General features: G+C 33.5%; 1 protein-coding gene across 1 annotated transcript in view; it reads left to right on the forward strand.

Moving 5' to 3' along the window:
* LOC139974918 (uncharacterized) overlaps positions 1-8,338 on the forward strand; it is a 45,468-nt gene extending 37,130 nt beyond the window's left edge. The window contains exons 2-3 of the mRNA XM_071982470.1: positions 2,701-2,820; positions 5,962-8,338. Of these exons, the coding sequence (XP_071838571.1) occupies positions 2,701-2,820; positions 5,962-6,165 (324 nt within the window). The 3' untranslated portion in view covers positions 6,166-8,338. The remainder of the gene's footprint in view (positions 1-2,700; positions 2,821-5,961) is intronic.
* The last annotated feature ends 8,706 nt before the right edge of the window (positions 8,339-17,044 follow it).

The following is a 17,044-nucleotide window of genomic DNA, read 5'->3' on the forward strand; positions in this document are numbered from 1 at the left end:
ATACTATAACATTATTGTACCTTATATAATAAGACTACTTAATAGGTATACTAAAATATATGTTTCATTGGTTAATCGGCTGAGTCGCATTAAAGCCCCCCCCCCCCATGCAGTGGGGTGTGTGCGTGCCCGAGGGGGGAGGGTGGCGTGAGGAACCAATCTGTATTTTCTACACTTGTGGCCCTTCATAAATGAACCAAATCAACTCAACTGATTATAAGATTTTGAAAATACACTAAGGAAAAAGAAGACCATTCGAATCTAAATGAAAACGATAAATATGATATTTCTATTCATTGGAACAGTTAAATATTAAAAAAAAAATATGTCAACATTTAACCTCAAATAACACCGGATGCAAAAAAGTGATTTTTTTTTTAAAAGTTGATTGATCATTCATAAAGTGAAGGTATACGGAAAATGTGTATGCGGACGAGTTTATATCATACCGTTAAGATCAAACACGGTGTGTAAACTGAATTGCGCTCTCAAATATCCTGAATTTGGCGGTTATTAATTTCCGGTAAAGCCTTAGAGAATTATGTGCAAAAAAGATAGGATTTGAAGGAAAACAGTGAAAATATTTGTTCTAAAGTAGTTTTTGATTATCGGAAAGATACTTAGCTGGAAGGTTATTCGGCAATCAAAAGAACTGGAAAGTTATATAGTCTGACCCATATTCGCATGATTTTAATTTAGTTAGCTTTATTGTTTTATCGTTTGTGCGACTTTAAGTAATGTCATGCTAGTTTCTTTATTAAGATAATATAAGTACGTGAGCAAACTGCTTGATGGAAGGTCATATTATTTTGCAGTTTTTTTTTTGTCGAAATGATTTAAATGAATTTATACTACCATAGACTTGGACTGGAAAAGGAGATATAATATCAGAGGAGGAGGATACAAAGTAAAGTAGGGATGGAAAATAAAATAAATCTTTGTACCAAAATACAAAACAGGCTCGAACTAAAATACAGAATAGACTCGGATGAGAATAAAAAGATATTTGTCAATACTATAAGGCAAAATAGACTCGGAAAAGAATACAAAATAAAACAAAACTGTTAGCAAACTGCTTATCCACTAACGAGCCTGTGTAAGAGAATGTGTAAAAGTAAGAAAGTCTGACGTTTTGATCCTAGCAGGATCTTCTCCAGAGGCTGAATGACAATACAGCCTCTGAAGAAGATCCTGCTAGGATCAAAACGTCAGGCCCACTTACTTTTACACAATAATACAAACTAGCAGAATTGGACCAGAACATAAAATAGATTTGTACTAAAAAACACAAAATAGACTCGTACTAGAATAAAAATTAAGACGTGGACTAGAATACAAAATAAGACTTGGACAAGAATACAAAATAGACTTGGACTAGAATACAAAATAGAACTTGGACTAAACTAAAGTGACTCAGACTAAACTACAGAGTGAATCGCTGTACATATTGTCATAAATAACACGGAATATGGACCTGACATACGCCGCGCCAAAACCTGCCAGTTCAGTACACAGTACACATATAGTAAACACTCCCGAAACGTGTTACAAATTCTGTTGGTGTTTGCGTTCTTTAAAAAGGAACAAATTCTTTAATAATAATAGTTGCATCCTGATGAAATGAAAACACATTGAAAGTGTCTAAGTGGATCGATATATCAAACCGGGTTTTTTAAGTGTTGCCAACTCTTTAATGGACCATCTTTTCTTTGAATTTTTTTCGGAAAGGAAAAGGGCAAGAAATATCATCATTATTTTTTAAGCATCAAATGAGATTGATGTCTTCCCGTCGAGTAAATTCCACCAGGTTAACTAATCATCCGCGAATTAGTAATAAGTTTTAAATGTTATCGTTTCTATGGCAATTATAGTATATGACTATGATAAAAAGTTATTCACGCTTATTTAAGAAAAATCAAACGTTTTCAGTAATTATGGAAAGCTAAATGTGAAAATATGTAAAATATTTTGAAAAACGAAAGATAAGAGAGACATAAAAGAAGGAAAATGAATAACGATATTATTATTCTTGTAAATATTTTAAAGTTAGTCTGGTAAGGTGGAGCTATGTATCAACATAGTTATGTATAGTATAGGCAACATAAAATCAAGGACTATACTAACTATGTTTGATTTAGACTTGCTCCATCGTTCCCATTGTTACGTGTAAATTGAACGTCATGGTACGGATCTTTCGTGGTTGAAAATAATGAAAAACCAAACTCGTTTGCCATGTTATTTAAGGAGGAGGGATGGGCTGGGATGGGGGGGGGGCGTGGTCTCAATCGTAAGCATTAACGATATGGTTTATACCTCATTTATTATTTAATGTTATGAGTGAATAGTTCAATTCCAAGACAATATACATCACGTCATGTTTTCCACAATGACATCAACATATTGCACCCCAGACTCATAGTGTGATACAAAGGCCCGTATGGGTGCAATGTTCCGATTACTAGTACAAAAGCATGGTACGAACATAAGCACGAGTACCCAAGATGTACTCGAGAACCTGACGAGTACAAAAGCTAGTAAAAAGTCTATAATGTCTGCTTTCGTTGTATCTGGTCCTGAGAGTGGAAGGAAAGGGGGGGGGGGGTTGGTGGATGTTATATTTCTGAATATCGATCTGCTAATAAACTGTATGGTTAGATTAATATCTATAAATATTCTCTTTTCTGATTTTCTTTTTTACAGAAAGTCGTTTCACGAGCATGGAGTCCTCTTGTTGGCCAAACTGGTATTGCTTTTGGTAAAAGGACAGACGGCCTTGACAGAGCAAGAACACAGACAGACCAACGCGCCAAAAAAACTCGAGTACGAAACCACTTTATTTGTTTCCTTCTGCTTTTACCACAAAAAAAAAACGTGTCCATGTTTCAACTAAACAAAACAGCATAGTCAATTGATTGAGGAAACAAGAGTCTCTTTTTAGCTTTCACGAAGCACTGCACTATATAAAACATAGTGACAGTGTACACCAATGACAGAAATTTGACAAAATATATTATTGATTGAAAACAGAGAACGATAGACGGCATTCATGCATGTACCAATACTGATTTTCTGAGTTCGTTGCATCGTTTCACTTTCCAGAAATCCTGTGGGGTTCACTAACTGATCTTAAATTTACATAGAAAGTCTGAATATGTTTTACCCATGGGCGTAGACAATTATAAACGACCAGGTACTGTTTTCATTTCTATGATATTATCTTATTCAGCTTAGTAGTGGTGTGAGGAAGCTTGTTACATTATCGTTTTTACGTTAAGCACATGGGAGGGGGGGGGGTGACTTAACAAAGTTCTGATAAATCCTAATAAGTCCTGAGTAGATACTACAGCAGACATTCGTGCAACAGTGTGTAAAATACATTGCATTCTGTTATGAACAGCCATGTCAAATACAAATGATAAAATAACCCTTAACGCACTTTCGCGTTTTTACGATATTATTTACGCTATATGCGTTTTCACTACCTAATTGCTTAACATTTGCGTATGCATTACCTTCTGATTGGACTAATATATACCTATATAACATGCAGCTTAATCAAATTCCTTCATTGATGTGACTGTTAGAAGCGTTGTGAGCTATATGACGAGAACACCTTGAAAATCACCATGTAAACAAATTTTTAGCTAAATATTGAAAAGCTCATTGCTAAATATTACGACAGCAAAAATAAAATCAATGTACATTTACACACTTCTTGATATGATAGGAAATTAAAATGATAAAATTAAAAATAAGGAAAACAGTTTTTGAAATAACGTCACAGCGAGACGAGACAGCGCTAAGTTATGATCAATTTCCTTCACTCCAGTGAATAAGTTGCAGGTGTATGACGTCAGACCGATACAAATATTGATTTGATATTTATAAGACGTGAAATTGATGTTAAATTGTGAAAAGAGATATATTTGGAATATATAGCATAGATTTTTTTGTTCCTGTTTGGGTTTTGAATTTAACCGACGTATTTAGATTGTTCTAATATTTATTTACTTTAATCAACAAAAACGTAATGGTAATAACATTGATACTAATAATAAATTGATGTATATTATAAAATCATATTATCGAAGAAAGCTATATGACATTTTGTCAAAATTTGTCAAAACATAATTACATTCAACCGATACACACACATACATTCACATACAAACAAATGTAGCAACTGTAAGTTAGCAACGCTGTTGTTCTTCACAAAGACTTTCGGTAAAAAAAAAACGTTCTTTTGTTATTAACATTAATTCATGTTTGAGTATATTGTATTTCAATTACACTACTGTTAATCCAATGTAATTTGACTGTCGCTTTGTCCCAGAGCAGCGGTCCGTTAACTTTTAAGGTACACGACCCAGGATTTCCATGACCACTGTGCCAAGACCCACCCTCCCCCACCCCACCCCACTTCTCAGACTCGATGCTCAGAATGGGCGTAGAGCTACGGCTTGGACTATGAACATGATGTTATAAACAATAGCTCAATTCACTCTGCGCTGGCAAAGCCCCGAAAACCATGCATAAACTTTCTAACGTCTGGAAAAAATCCCGAAACCCTTAAAAAAAAAATCGTAACCCATTTGTTGGTCCCACTCAATAACTTTCGGACCGTCGGTCTATGGAACATGGATTTTCAAAATGACCATCTAAAAATGTATAAATTTATAGGAACACATACAAAATATTGAAGAAATATGAACTCCGGACATGCGCATTTATGTGTCAGGTATACTTTTTGCGATAGATAACTTGTAACATTGACGTCATTATGTTAAGGGAGGGGGAGGGGAGCGGTGTACCTTTTTTATTCGCGATTTGTGTTACTCCTTCCACGTATTTATTCTATAATATTGATCAAAAAAGGATGTTTATGTATAAAAGTTTTGCATACTCGTTGATTACATTGTGATAAAATCATTACATATCGATGTAAACAATTCAGACACAGCTCTGCAGTTTGTCATTTTAAGGACGGAGGCCAATGCCGAGGGGATTGTGTGTGTGTGTGGGGGGGGGGGGGTTGTGGGTGGCCATCATTCTTATACCTCGTAATGCTTCAAATCATTGTGTAACATTAGCTAAACACTTGTAAGTGTTATAACTTTGTTTCAATCACAATTTAGTTATTTCAAATCACGTGTTGAGACACTTGTGTATTTTTGTCAAAATGATAAAAAAAAATATATAAAAAATTCACCTTTTTTATGATCAAATTTGGGTCGTCTGTAGATATTGCTTTATATCCCATGGGGAGAAAGACCGGCTAGAAAATAATATGTTGTGCCGGTATGGTCATATACACTGTATATCCTTAGGGACATATTGAAAACGTGATGTTCAAAGGAACGTATATAGGTGCGTGAATACGTTTACTAATCGCTTTGTGTTTGCATGATGCCACGCGCCATTCTCACGAACACGTGTTATCATGTAACCCCCTAGTTGACCGTACTGTCTCGGTATGCATGCACTTGAATTCAACAGACATATTTGAAAATATTCTGGTCAATTTATTTACCCATTTTCTTGATTTTATTTGTCATCTTTCTTTGATCTACGACCAGTTTTTGTTTCTTCACTAAAATGGACATGTAATGAGGTTAAACAATCGTTAAACACAACAACGTCTCGCTTACTAAAATCGGTCAAAATGCTTTTAAGTCGAACCCGGGCAGTCATTAAACCTAATGGGGTGAGGGGGTGGGGGGGGGCTCGTGTTTCAGTAAGGTTCTCAGGTGCGAGTTCTATGATAGCCGGAAATTCCTCGCAATATCCTTATCACCAGTTTTTTTTTTCATGCTGAACCTTGAGTCACATCTTTTGCTTCATAATTGTTTATTTATTGATTAATTATTTTAATAATTCATAACTAATAATAAATTCAATTTTATTGATCGATTCCTATTTCCTCCTACTCTTTTCATGTTTTTCTTACTCTTCTTTTGCTAGTCACGATCGATGTTCGGAAATACCGCCTTGCCCTTTGGGAAACGCGCCGGATACATTAACCATGCTCAAGAAATTTGGGATTTACAGGACGCCGCCAACAACTTGGACACTTTTGAAGAGGTCCCCGTAAAGAAAAGGATGGGCTTCACGGGCAATACCGGTATACTGCTCGGCAAAAGAAATGCAGATGATACACAAGAATAAAAGAATTAAAAAAAATCATAAATGTATAATTTACTCTGGAGATCAGAGGTATACGATAACCCAAAATGAATGAAGAAGATCGCCGGCTGGAGTAGCATATTTTAAACTAACTGCCCCCTTTATTCTAAAAGTAAATCTAATCAAAAAATCATGATAATAATGAAAATAAATAATGATAAAACCAGAATCAAGCAACACAAATCAAATATGTTGATCGATATATACCAACTTATATAGTTAAAGATTTTTTTTTTCCGAGAATCATTTTCTTTGTCAGTGGGTCCCCTATATGTTTTCAATACTTTTGACGAATATCAAATACCATTTTTTAACCCTTCAGTGGATATTAAATCATCAATTCACAACAAATTTGTGATTCCTTTTCCTGTATACTGACTTGGTCCTACTTTTAAAATCCTACAAATCTCCTCCAATTTCAACCCTTTCTTTCTCTCCCTCATTTTTTTCTCCATCTCTCTTAAATATGTATTTCTTTCAAATTTTGCTCAAATCCATTTTTCTGATACTTGTAAATATAGAAGAAAAAACAAAATCGTAAGTGACATGAAGATTTTTTTGCCTGTCTGTGTAGCTAAGAGCCTTAAAAGTATTGGTTATTCAAAGTTTATAATGGATTCTTATCTAAAAACAAAAAACCTTTCTTTCTTTGTTAATTTCACGACAATATATCCACTTTGGCTAAATGGCCTTCGTGGGCATCCTTACTTACCCGAGCGTAAATGACCAACGGCAAATGAATGCAGCGCGTTTAATATATATTTTGTAGGCATTCAGTTGAAAACGTGAGATTGTAACAAAAACAATATCGAAGGAAGAACCTAATGCAAGCTATTATTGAATTTTTGTTTTTTCTTTGCAAGAGTGTCATGGATTCGCAAAAAAAGGAACTTCTCGACTCAGCAAAATAGGCTTCTTACGATGATACAAATCAAGGTTTTAAAACCATGTATGTGTGAAATGAATGAATAAATAAACAACGGTAACACTTAAAGCAACATTCATTGTTTCCATTACCTTAACACACAGAGTAAACTTCGTTTTTCTTTGATATTTATCTCGTCTCTTTATTATTCATTCATTTATTTATTAAATAAAAAAGTTAAGGATAAAATTTTCAACTAATTGCATGGCTCTATAGCTCAGATGTGTGGATTCAAAATGAAAGTGAAGACAAAACTGTATTTCTCGATCCTGTTTTGTTGGCATGAATATGAACGTCTGAAGGAAATAAAAGAAATTGATATCATATGTTATCTTAGAGAACTGCAGAATATTTTATTTTAATTGGATAATAACCCTGAATGCAACGTACTTGCAAAGAAAAATGCTCACTATATCAAGATCTCAAGAAAAAAAGAAGGTGTTTCGTAAACTGGAGATGAAATGAATAAGTATTAAATTCGATCAATGTTTTTAATTTCATTGGCAGACACTCGATTACTTTTGTATCCTGTGATTGACAAATGTTTTACAGAAAATATGTGCATAGCTTAGGACCATTATACTACCATGCTAAGAGCATGCTTCTATGGAATGGTAGTGAGACAAGAGACCTTTTCTCCTACCGCCTACCTTTGTACCTGCTATGCCTCTCTCTCTGCTCAAAATTCTATTAAACTGAGACACAGATAATCATTCCTTTCTTTATCAAAAATTTCTAAGGAAAGAAGGTCAATAAAAGCCGAATGACCTGAAAATGTTTAGTGTTGGAAGGAAACAATTCAAAAACTCTTAATAAAAGCAAACCCGAATACAAATAAACTATTTTTTGCGGCTACTTACGAAATAGGTTACACGCCACTTTGTATACAATTGGAGAACATGCTTCCCCATGTATTTATAAGACTTGAAATACGCATGCGCATTTGAACTTCATGGAACAGCTCATCTATATATTAGTTAGTTAGTTATTGAGTTCTTATTGTTTGAACAAAAATGAATAGAAAACCCTTGTCGTTTGCTCTGTTCGTTAGGCCTAGCTCGGAAGATAACCAGATGACGATTTGCATTCTGGGTTGCACTTAATATTACCCTACACACAAATATTGTCAATTTCCAATTATATTTTCGTCTTCTGACTTATAGTCCGTATTATTACGACGCATATGAAGGTATATTTCAAGTAAAAAAAAAGCAAAAAAAAAAAAAAAAAGAGGAGAGGAGAGAGAAATATGTGAAATAGATTCGCGCTTTCTTTTCATTTAAGCTAATTAATTATATGATTAAGAATTAATTTGTACAATGTGCAGATCTGTTATGCCCTTTAAGTAACTACAGATGAAAAAATACACCGCGTGTTGGTTCTGTTTCCTGGATCTTGTACAAGCACTTGATTTTCAAGAAAACATGAATATATTGAATAAAAACCAAAACTTGGTTTGTATTATTTCAATGTGTCTCGATATCTTTTAATTCAATTGTTTTTGTAACGTCTAATTTATCCCCCCCCCCCCCCACCCGCATCCCCGTCGGAAATGGTTAGTGTGGAGTTGGGGTGTATTTAAGCTTCAATAAACCACTCTATTGGTTAAAAGACAGCACTATCTAAAAATCGAATTACTGAATTAAAATTGAAAACCCATATCAACACACACACACACACATATATATATATATGTATATATATATAAATATATATATACAAATATATTTATATAGTTTGTATATATATATTTAGAAATGAAAATCGTAATGAGTTGGAAAATCAAGAACAGTGAAAAAACTTTCAGCCTCCACCGGGATTCGAACCCGGGCCTTTCGCTCTGTATGCGGACACCCTACAACCACTAGGCTATGGACGCTGATTGTATGTCCAAAGGTTCGAAACCGGTAAGGAAGGTCGTAATTCCACTGTAAGCGTTTGTCACCTGCATGTATCGAACAATACTAGTTCTGTTTTTGGTGACATATTTTGCCTTAAGCGACTGATTGTTTTTAATCACTAGGTTAATTCATTCTCTCAACATCGATGAATAAAAAAAATCATTTTGGGGCTTTTTTTTAACCCAGTCAGACTAATGTAAACCTCTCTAATTGTGTTATGGTACCTGTAACAAGGAAACACACCACAGTTTTATTCTCTACAATCCAGGATTTCAGGAGAAATTTGGCTTTAGCGGTATACGTATGAAAGTAAATCATCAATGGAAAACTTTTTTGAAGGTTTTTATAAACAAATGTTGAACAAAAAGAGAGAACATATTGAAGGACATTTCTTCGTTATCTCTAATGTCATTTATACTCAATGTCATTGAGTCACACTATACAAAGACGTTATTATAACTAACTTACCGAATCTGCATTATCAATTTTCACCCATTCACATAAACATTAGATTAAGATAAAATGTTATTAAAAACTAGCTGTTAGACCCAATCAACAAGATGTGATTAATCTTTTATTGCTTCTTCGATCCCAAACCTAATTAGAGCGAATCCAAGTGAATTTCTGGAAGACTTTATCTCAACTTTGTTTCCCTTCTTTTGATATATAAGTCCTTACAGAGTATTATTGAAAAAGTAGAACTGCCCTAGAATTCGAAAGAAATTAAAGCAGATTGCCATAAATTATATCTTATCCTCAGTAATACAATTATATATATATATATATATATAAATATATATATATATATATATATATATATGTATATATATATATATATATATATATATATATATATATATATACATATATATATATTTACAGTATATGAGGTTATGTAGTGGCAACCTTCGGTAGAGGAATGGTTACACAGCGACCACCCCTAACTGAGGTCTGGAAAGTCCAGTTGATTGAGATGAGAACCTAATAATCTGAAGCCATAATATTTCCTTTTTTATCAAGTTTGATTTGTTTTCAAATCTGTTTTTAAATTTGGTCGAAACGGCAGAGCATTTTCTATATTCGAGTAGTACTGTAAATGAACGGTTACAGAAGGACTATAGTTGTTGGGAAACCTGTTACGTAAATCATCCAAAATCACACCAGGAAGGTTGAAGATGGACACACTCTACAAATGGACAAAGCAATACATTAAATTTGTGGGACACTGAATTAGCACTCTAGATCACTTGTTTATTCTTAAAATGATTTAAAACGATGATAAACACATTCAAAGATCTCAAATAACTTTATAAGGGGTTTCCTTGGCTCATATGGAATTAAACGCAATGTAATAAATCAGGATACATATATGATACCTATATGATACCTATGTGATACCTATAGTATATGATACCTATATGATACCTATGTGATTCCCTTATGATACATATATGATACCCATATGATACCTATATGACTCATTCTCAGTTAAATCGAGATCAGTAGGATTTCATACCAATTGCCAAAAGATGATACAAATTAAACAGCATTACAACAAAAATAGGAGAAAAAATAAATTCAAAAAATAATATACAAATAATTACCACAAAAAAAAGTTATAATATCAATAACACAGATACACAAAACTTGTTAAATTAAAGAAATTAATTGTGTTAATATTTGCATTATCAATAGCTTACTGTGTTTTAAATTTGATTCGGATTGTATTAACATTCATTTTATAATAATTATATATCCTTTCGTTTTTCTAGTCTGTGTGAAAACGTTGACTTTTAGATTATTCATCCATGAAGTCCAACGAAGCTATATCATTCATACAAGCAATACAAAAATATGATTTATTTGCTCTTTAAATCGCGATTTAAAGTGATATACAATACCGCTTTAAATTATCGATTAAGCTTAACGGTTAAATCTTTCCAGGAATATTCATTTCAGAGAGTACCTACCGTGACTAGGCATTGACATTCAGGGGTGTAGAAGGGGTAACAAGTAAGATGAGGGGGCAAGGGAATCGGTGTTGCCCCAAGAGAAGAGGAATGGGGTACACTTAGGTAAAAGCCTAGTCCTTGTTGGACTATACTCAATGGACTGGCAACAATTTCGAGAGAAAAAATATATAAATTTAATAAATATAATACTATCGATCAATCAATAAATTTATGTTCTGACTCAGTCAATCCATCCAACCGTTGATTGATCAATTCAATCAATCAATCAATGAAAGTTTTATTCCTTTTCAGACTTGGTGAAGTTTTTTTTAGATACAATACGGTACGTAGTGTTATGTGAGATGATGAAACTTTAGACCGCGAAGAATAAATTCCTAACCGTTATCCTTGAGCCCGGGTAAGCCTGATATTTATGAGGTTCATCAAGTTTTTTTGCAATGTTAATTTTTCCACATTAATGTATTCGTAAGCATGGTTTATTGTTACCACTGAACGTTAACATCGGTTCACTACTAAGAATAATAGTCTATTGTTTTCAGTGAATATTAAACACGAACGGCTATTTAGAACAATTGCCTATACGGTTTCTGAACGCAAATGAAAAGTCCCATCAGATTCGTATAGTGTAAGCACTGCTCGTTCCGAACGCTATAGTTTTCGTCGAAAAAGGATTATGAAGTTTACAAAATAGGAACAAAACAAAAAACAGCCAAACATTGTTAATGAATACCTTAGAAAAATAAAGTCCTGCAAACTACCTGAATTTTTTAGTATAATTTTTACACCTTCAAAGAAGACACTTTTGGTTTCAAAGTATAAAATAATTTCAATTAAAAAAATAAATAGCTTTTTTTTATCCCAATGGCTTTCTGTTACTTTTTGTATGCACTATTTGTCCTCTGGGCACAACATGAACTAAAAATCACGGATTTCCAACAATTTTCTTTCAAATTTCAGTCCTTTTGTTTTTATGACTTGAAGAAACGGAGACGACATGGCGTCAAGATTAATTATATATTTTTGTTTTTGAAGTTTTTTTTTTTTTTATATATTACAAAGAGCGTGAGACAGCCGGAACAAAAATATATAAAAAAATGTAAAAACACGAAACATTCTAAGGAAATTGAAAGAAAAGGGAAGACATTGCCAAGTATAAAAACAATTGAGTTACAAGAAGTTAAATCTGGGATGATAACTAACTTTACAGCAATTTTGGCATTAATATTAAACATAATTTAGACGAGTTGTTTAAATTGCCTTTAAGCAAGAATTTCATTACGATTCAGTGCATATTTGATTCAAATTACTTTGAAACATTTGTATATAACTCCATTCCACTGTAAAAAGTGTATTGACATCTAAGAAACAACGAATATCATGTATAAATCATTTTTGTATTATTATAATTATGTCGCGAACGCATTATAGATCAACATTTTTCTTTTAACTTAATATTTTATTATTATTATTATTGTTATTTGAATTTCCTTAAAGCAAGAATTTCGATTCCTACTCATGCGTCAATTTCCGTTGAATTGATATTCCCATCCAGCGTACATTGTAATTAACAAACCGTCGTAGCAGATTACATACTAATTTCAAACTGTAATAGTAACAGGAATGTTTTATTAAAGAAAGTGAGAGGAGGATATCCTTTAAGTTGAATTATATTGTAATATTTTAGTTATTATCGTGTGAGCTTTTGCACCTTTTTGCTATTAACATCAAATCAGATGTTCACACCCTCTTTTTGCCTAAACCAAATCCCATACCCTACACCATACTTTACATCATATATAACCTACACTACATATAACCTACACCATATATAACCTACACAACACCCTTCACCATATATAACATACACCATATATAACCTACATAATACCCTTCACCATATATAATCTACACCATATATAGCCTGCACCATGCCCTACACCATATATAACATACACCATGCTCTACACCCTATATAATATGCACCATGCCCTAACCATGTATAACCTACACCATACATCACACCATATATAACCTACACCATATATAACATACATAATACCCTTCACCATATATAACCTACACCATATATAACCTACACCATGCCCTACACCATATATAACCTACACCATGCCCTACACCCTATATAACCTACACCGTGCCCTAACCATGCATAACCTACACCATACATCACACCATATATAACCTACACCATATATAACCTACACAACACCCTTCACCGTACATAACATACACCATATATAACCTACCTCATACCCTTCACCATATATAACCTACATCATATATAACCTACACCATGTCCTACACCATATATTACCTACACCATACCCTAACCATGTATAACCTACACGATACAACAGACCATATATAACCTACACCATACCTCACATCATATATAACTACACAACCTACACCATATATAATCTTCACCATATATACCCTACACCTTACACTCTACCTAGTTCCTACCTCACATGTTATACACCGTGTACTATCATATCTTCTTCACACTACGGTATATCTTGTAATGCAAATGCGACGAATTCCTTTTATCGTTTATCTCACATATGACCCCCGAGCTTCATGTCTATAGCCACTTGAGTATATACGCCTGTAAGTTCAGCTCATTATCACCACTCTCCTTATATCCTCATCTTTTGCTAATACCACACTACTATTCTCATTTCTACAACGGTGGGAATAAAAAGAAGAAAAGAAAAAATGTGTTTCAAAGTTCACCAGATTTGCTGGTTGTTTAAAATTTAATCACATTTCGGTTGTTATTTTATCCAACTTTAATTTCCGCTACTGTGCAAGGGTATATAGCTCACTAAACAAAGAATTGCTAAAATAAACACCGTGACATACGTGACAAATACACATGGGAACAAAATCAGATAAGAAAAAATATGGGGGGAGGGCCTTGTAAAATTGAATTCATCAATTTCTTAACGATGAAGCAATGTTAATGTAATGTATTTTATACGCAGGCGTGTCATTACTGTGATTTTTACCAAACTAAACAAAATTCGAAAGGTTAAGACGGTCTTTATCTGAATAATAAAGTATATGAGCAAAATATGTAATGAACGGCAATTTAAAGCAGCATGCATGATTTTAATCTCTGGATGCAGATTACTTCCATTTATAACTAACCGGTTACATAAGATAAACGTAGTAACTTTAGATTTATTGATACTCTGGCAACACCCAGTGACTTTTTTATATGTTATCACACTGTATTAAATAGAAGTGAGTAAATATATTATTATATAATATAATATTAAATTATAATTTTCTACTTTTCTGGCTGACCCGATACCACAATACCCAGAATAAGGAAGTGTGTGAAGTAAAGTGAACGAGTACTACAGACAATGTTAGAACTGAACACTGTTATCATCCGCTATAATGAAACATCTTAAGCAGACCTCTTTAACATTAATATATACACGCCCACGAATGAAGTAAATATCATTATACGTAATGCCATTATTTGGTAACGAAATTTATCAGAGCGTGCAATATTTCTTTCTATTGTAGTAATATCATTTAACAAAACAAAAAATTGTGGAGACACTATGTCTGGAATTAATATGTTATCCAGTCGGATAATTACCAATATGATTTCTCTTTTTCTTTTGCATACAATATATTAGAAATGGAATATTTTGGGTTATTTTCCCTTCCACATTTAAAGAAGATTGCATGCAACTATTGTTTAAGATGTGATCGCCTCTATAGAACCCGAAAACGTTATAGCCGCCCTATTTTCCTTTGATGAAATAATAATAATAATAATTATAATAATAACCAGGCAGTTATTTTTACGACGCTTAAGCGACCACGAATGTGGGAGAAGCCCGATAGGGTTTATGGATTACAACTTACACGTCGGGTAGCTTCCAATTCAACATTTTAACTCAAAGTTGGAATCTTTTCAATTTTAGAAAGTCATTTCGGATGGGAAGACAGTAGATTGCTCTTTGACGAAAAACCCACCTTACTATGGCCCGGCCGGGGATCGAACCCCGAACCTCCCGATTGCTAAGCCTCATTGCTTCAATGCTACCGCCTTTATCCACTGGACCCCAGCACCGAATATGTAATAGCCTAGTATATTCCTTTGATTAAATGGTACTATAAGTTAAAGACATACTAGGAATGCAATTACGCCCAGCGCCACATAGTAATAGATTAATAGTAATGCATCATGTGGTACTGATTGTGTAAAGGTACTCTTTACTAATATTAATTCTTGTAGAGTTTTTAATTAATGGAGTATATAACATTACCAAAATTGCATTAAAAAAAATATTCCGGTGGCAGACAACGTGTCACTAAAATTGGAAAGAAACATTTATCACCATGTACGATATTTTGAGCAAAATTATGTTTTCAGTTACATTTCAGTGTTAAAAAAAAACTTACAGAAGTGAGGCATGGTCCGCCCTCTGTCCCATCTTCACCCCGGGGCCGCCCTGTATGATTGGCAACGGGTATAGTTCTGTCTTTAGTTGATAAACTTTCAACTTACAAGCGACTTGTCGCAAGTCAATTTTTCTTACAGCTGGAAGTATACCATAAAAACAAAGGTCAAGTGCTCTGTTATGTGTTTGTTCTATATATAAATATATACATAAATACGCCAAGAAACTGACCACTTCTGTAGTATGATTTGTCTCGAGTGTTCTCATAACTTTACCTTGATTTGCCTGGCTGGCTAAGCACATTCCATCAGGTTAACATGCTCATGCCTTTCAATGTAATTGGTTTTGCAAATGACACTAATGCAATGTCCTAAATATTAATGTAACATTTCTTTCAGTAACCACTTTAGGAAATGGATTTAACAAAAATTGAGAAATATCGTTCCTTTCTCTGGTTGCTTTCTACTTGGTTCTAAAATAAACTGGTCAGAATTTGTGTAAAGTATACGAGAGGATCGGGGCACAAAATTGAAGCTTCACATAAAGTCCAAGAATAGCACATTATAGTGGTACATTATGTTGGGCAGTTGTATCCTTACCAGTACAATAAATATATGTCGTAAACAGTAACCAATTGTACTCTGTGAAATATTCTTATGTTATGATCTTCGCCGTTGAGGTGATCAAATCATGCATACTTTACATGAAATATCGCACTGTTTTTAATTTGTTGTTTTTGTTGTAAAAACAGCATGTATTAAAGTACTTTATCAGTTTTGACACAATTTTATTACATTTTTGCCGATTTTCTTTTCCACATGATCTACCAGTTTCAATTTAATTTTAAGTAAATGAATAATCCTTTCATTCGAAAGAAACATTTAAAGTGACCATGTTTGATATCACCCTTGTTACCCGATTGTAGTGTTTAGTACATGGCAATGAGTAAGGGAAGAAATGGGATTTGGACAAGTACATTAAAGGTTAAAAGAATGAGAACTAAAATAATTATCCACATTTCTGGAATATTATCATAGGAAAATCATTCTTGAGGTAAATACCTGAACAATATATATGATTAAATTATACGAGTAGTGATATAGAAACAGTAGTCACGTAGTAATCTCCATTTTGGTTAAGTGCGAAAATAATTTAATAATCCAAAAATAATCAAACGTGTGTCGTCATAGAGAGTGAAAGCCCATATAGATTACATTTTTACTAAAGCGATTGTTAATTAGCACCCTAGTACTGGTAGATCTTTATTGCTTATCACAATTTAAGTCCTTTGAGTCGAAAACCAGACCAGATGAGCAAACCAGAAGTCTGTGACATTAACAAATTTTAACAGACGTATACAAGAAAAAGACGGACGAAAATACAGTCAATTTATTGGAATGATCGACTGAGAGAGCATTTGATAAGCAAGATTTGTAACGATGTCAATGACAACAAACATTCTTGAGACGCTCATATCTTTCAAAAGGGAGCATTTAAAGGGTGTGAAGACTCGCGCAAAAAGAAACGTCTAATGCCGGTAATATGACACCTAGTTTCGAATGATGCGTAACAGAAGTGTTAGACACCACCATCGATCCCAGAAATTACACACAC

The sequence above is a fragment of the Apostichopus japonicus genome, chromosome 10 (genome assembly GCF_037975245.1).
Source record: "Apostichopus japonicus isolate 1M-3 chromosome 10, ASM3797524v1, whole genome shotgun sequence".
In the NCBI taxonomy this organism is placed as follows: domain Eukaryota; kingdom Metazoa; phylum Echinodermata; class Holothuroidea; order Aspidochirotida; family Stichopodidae; genus Apostichopus; species Apostichopus japonicus.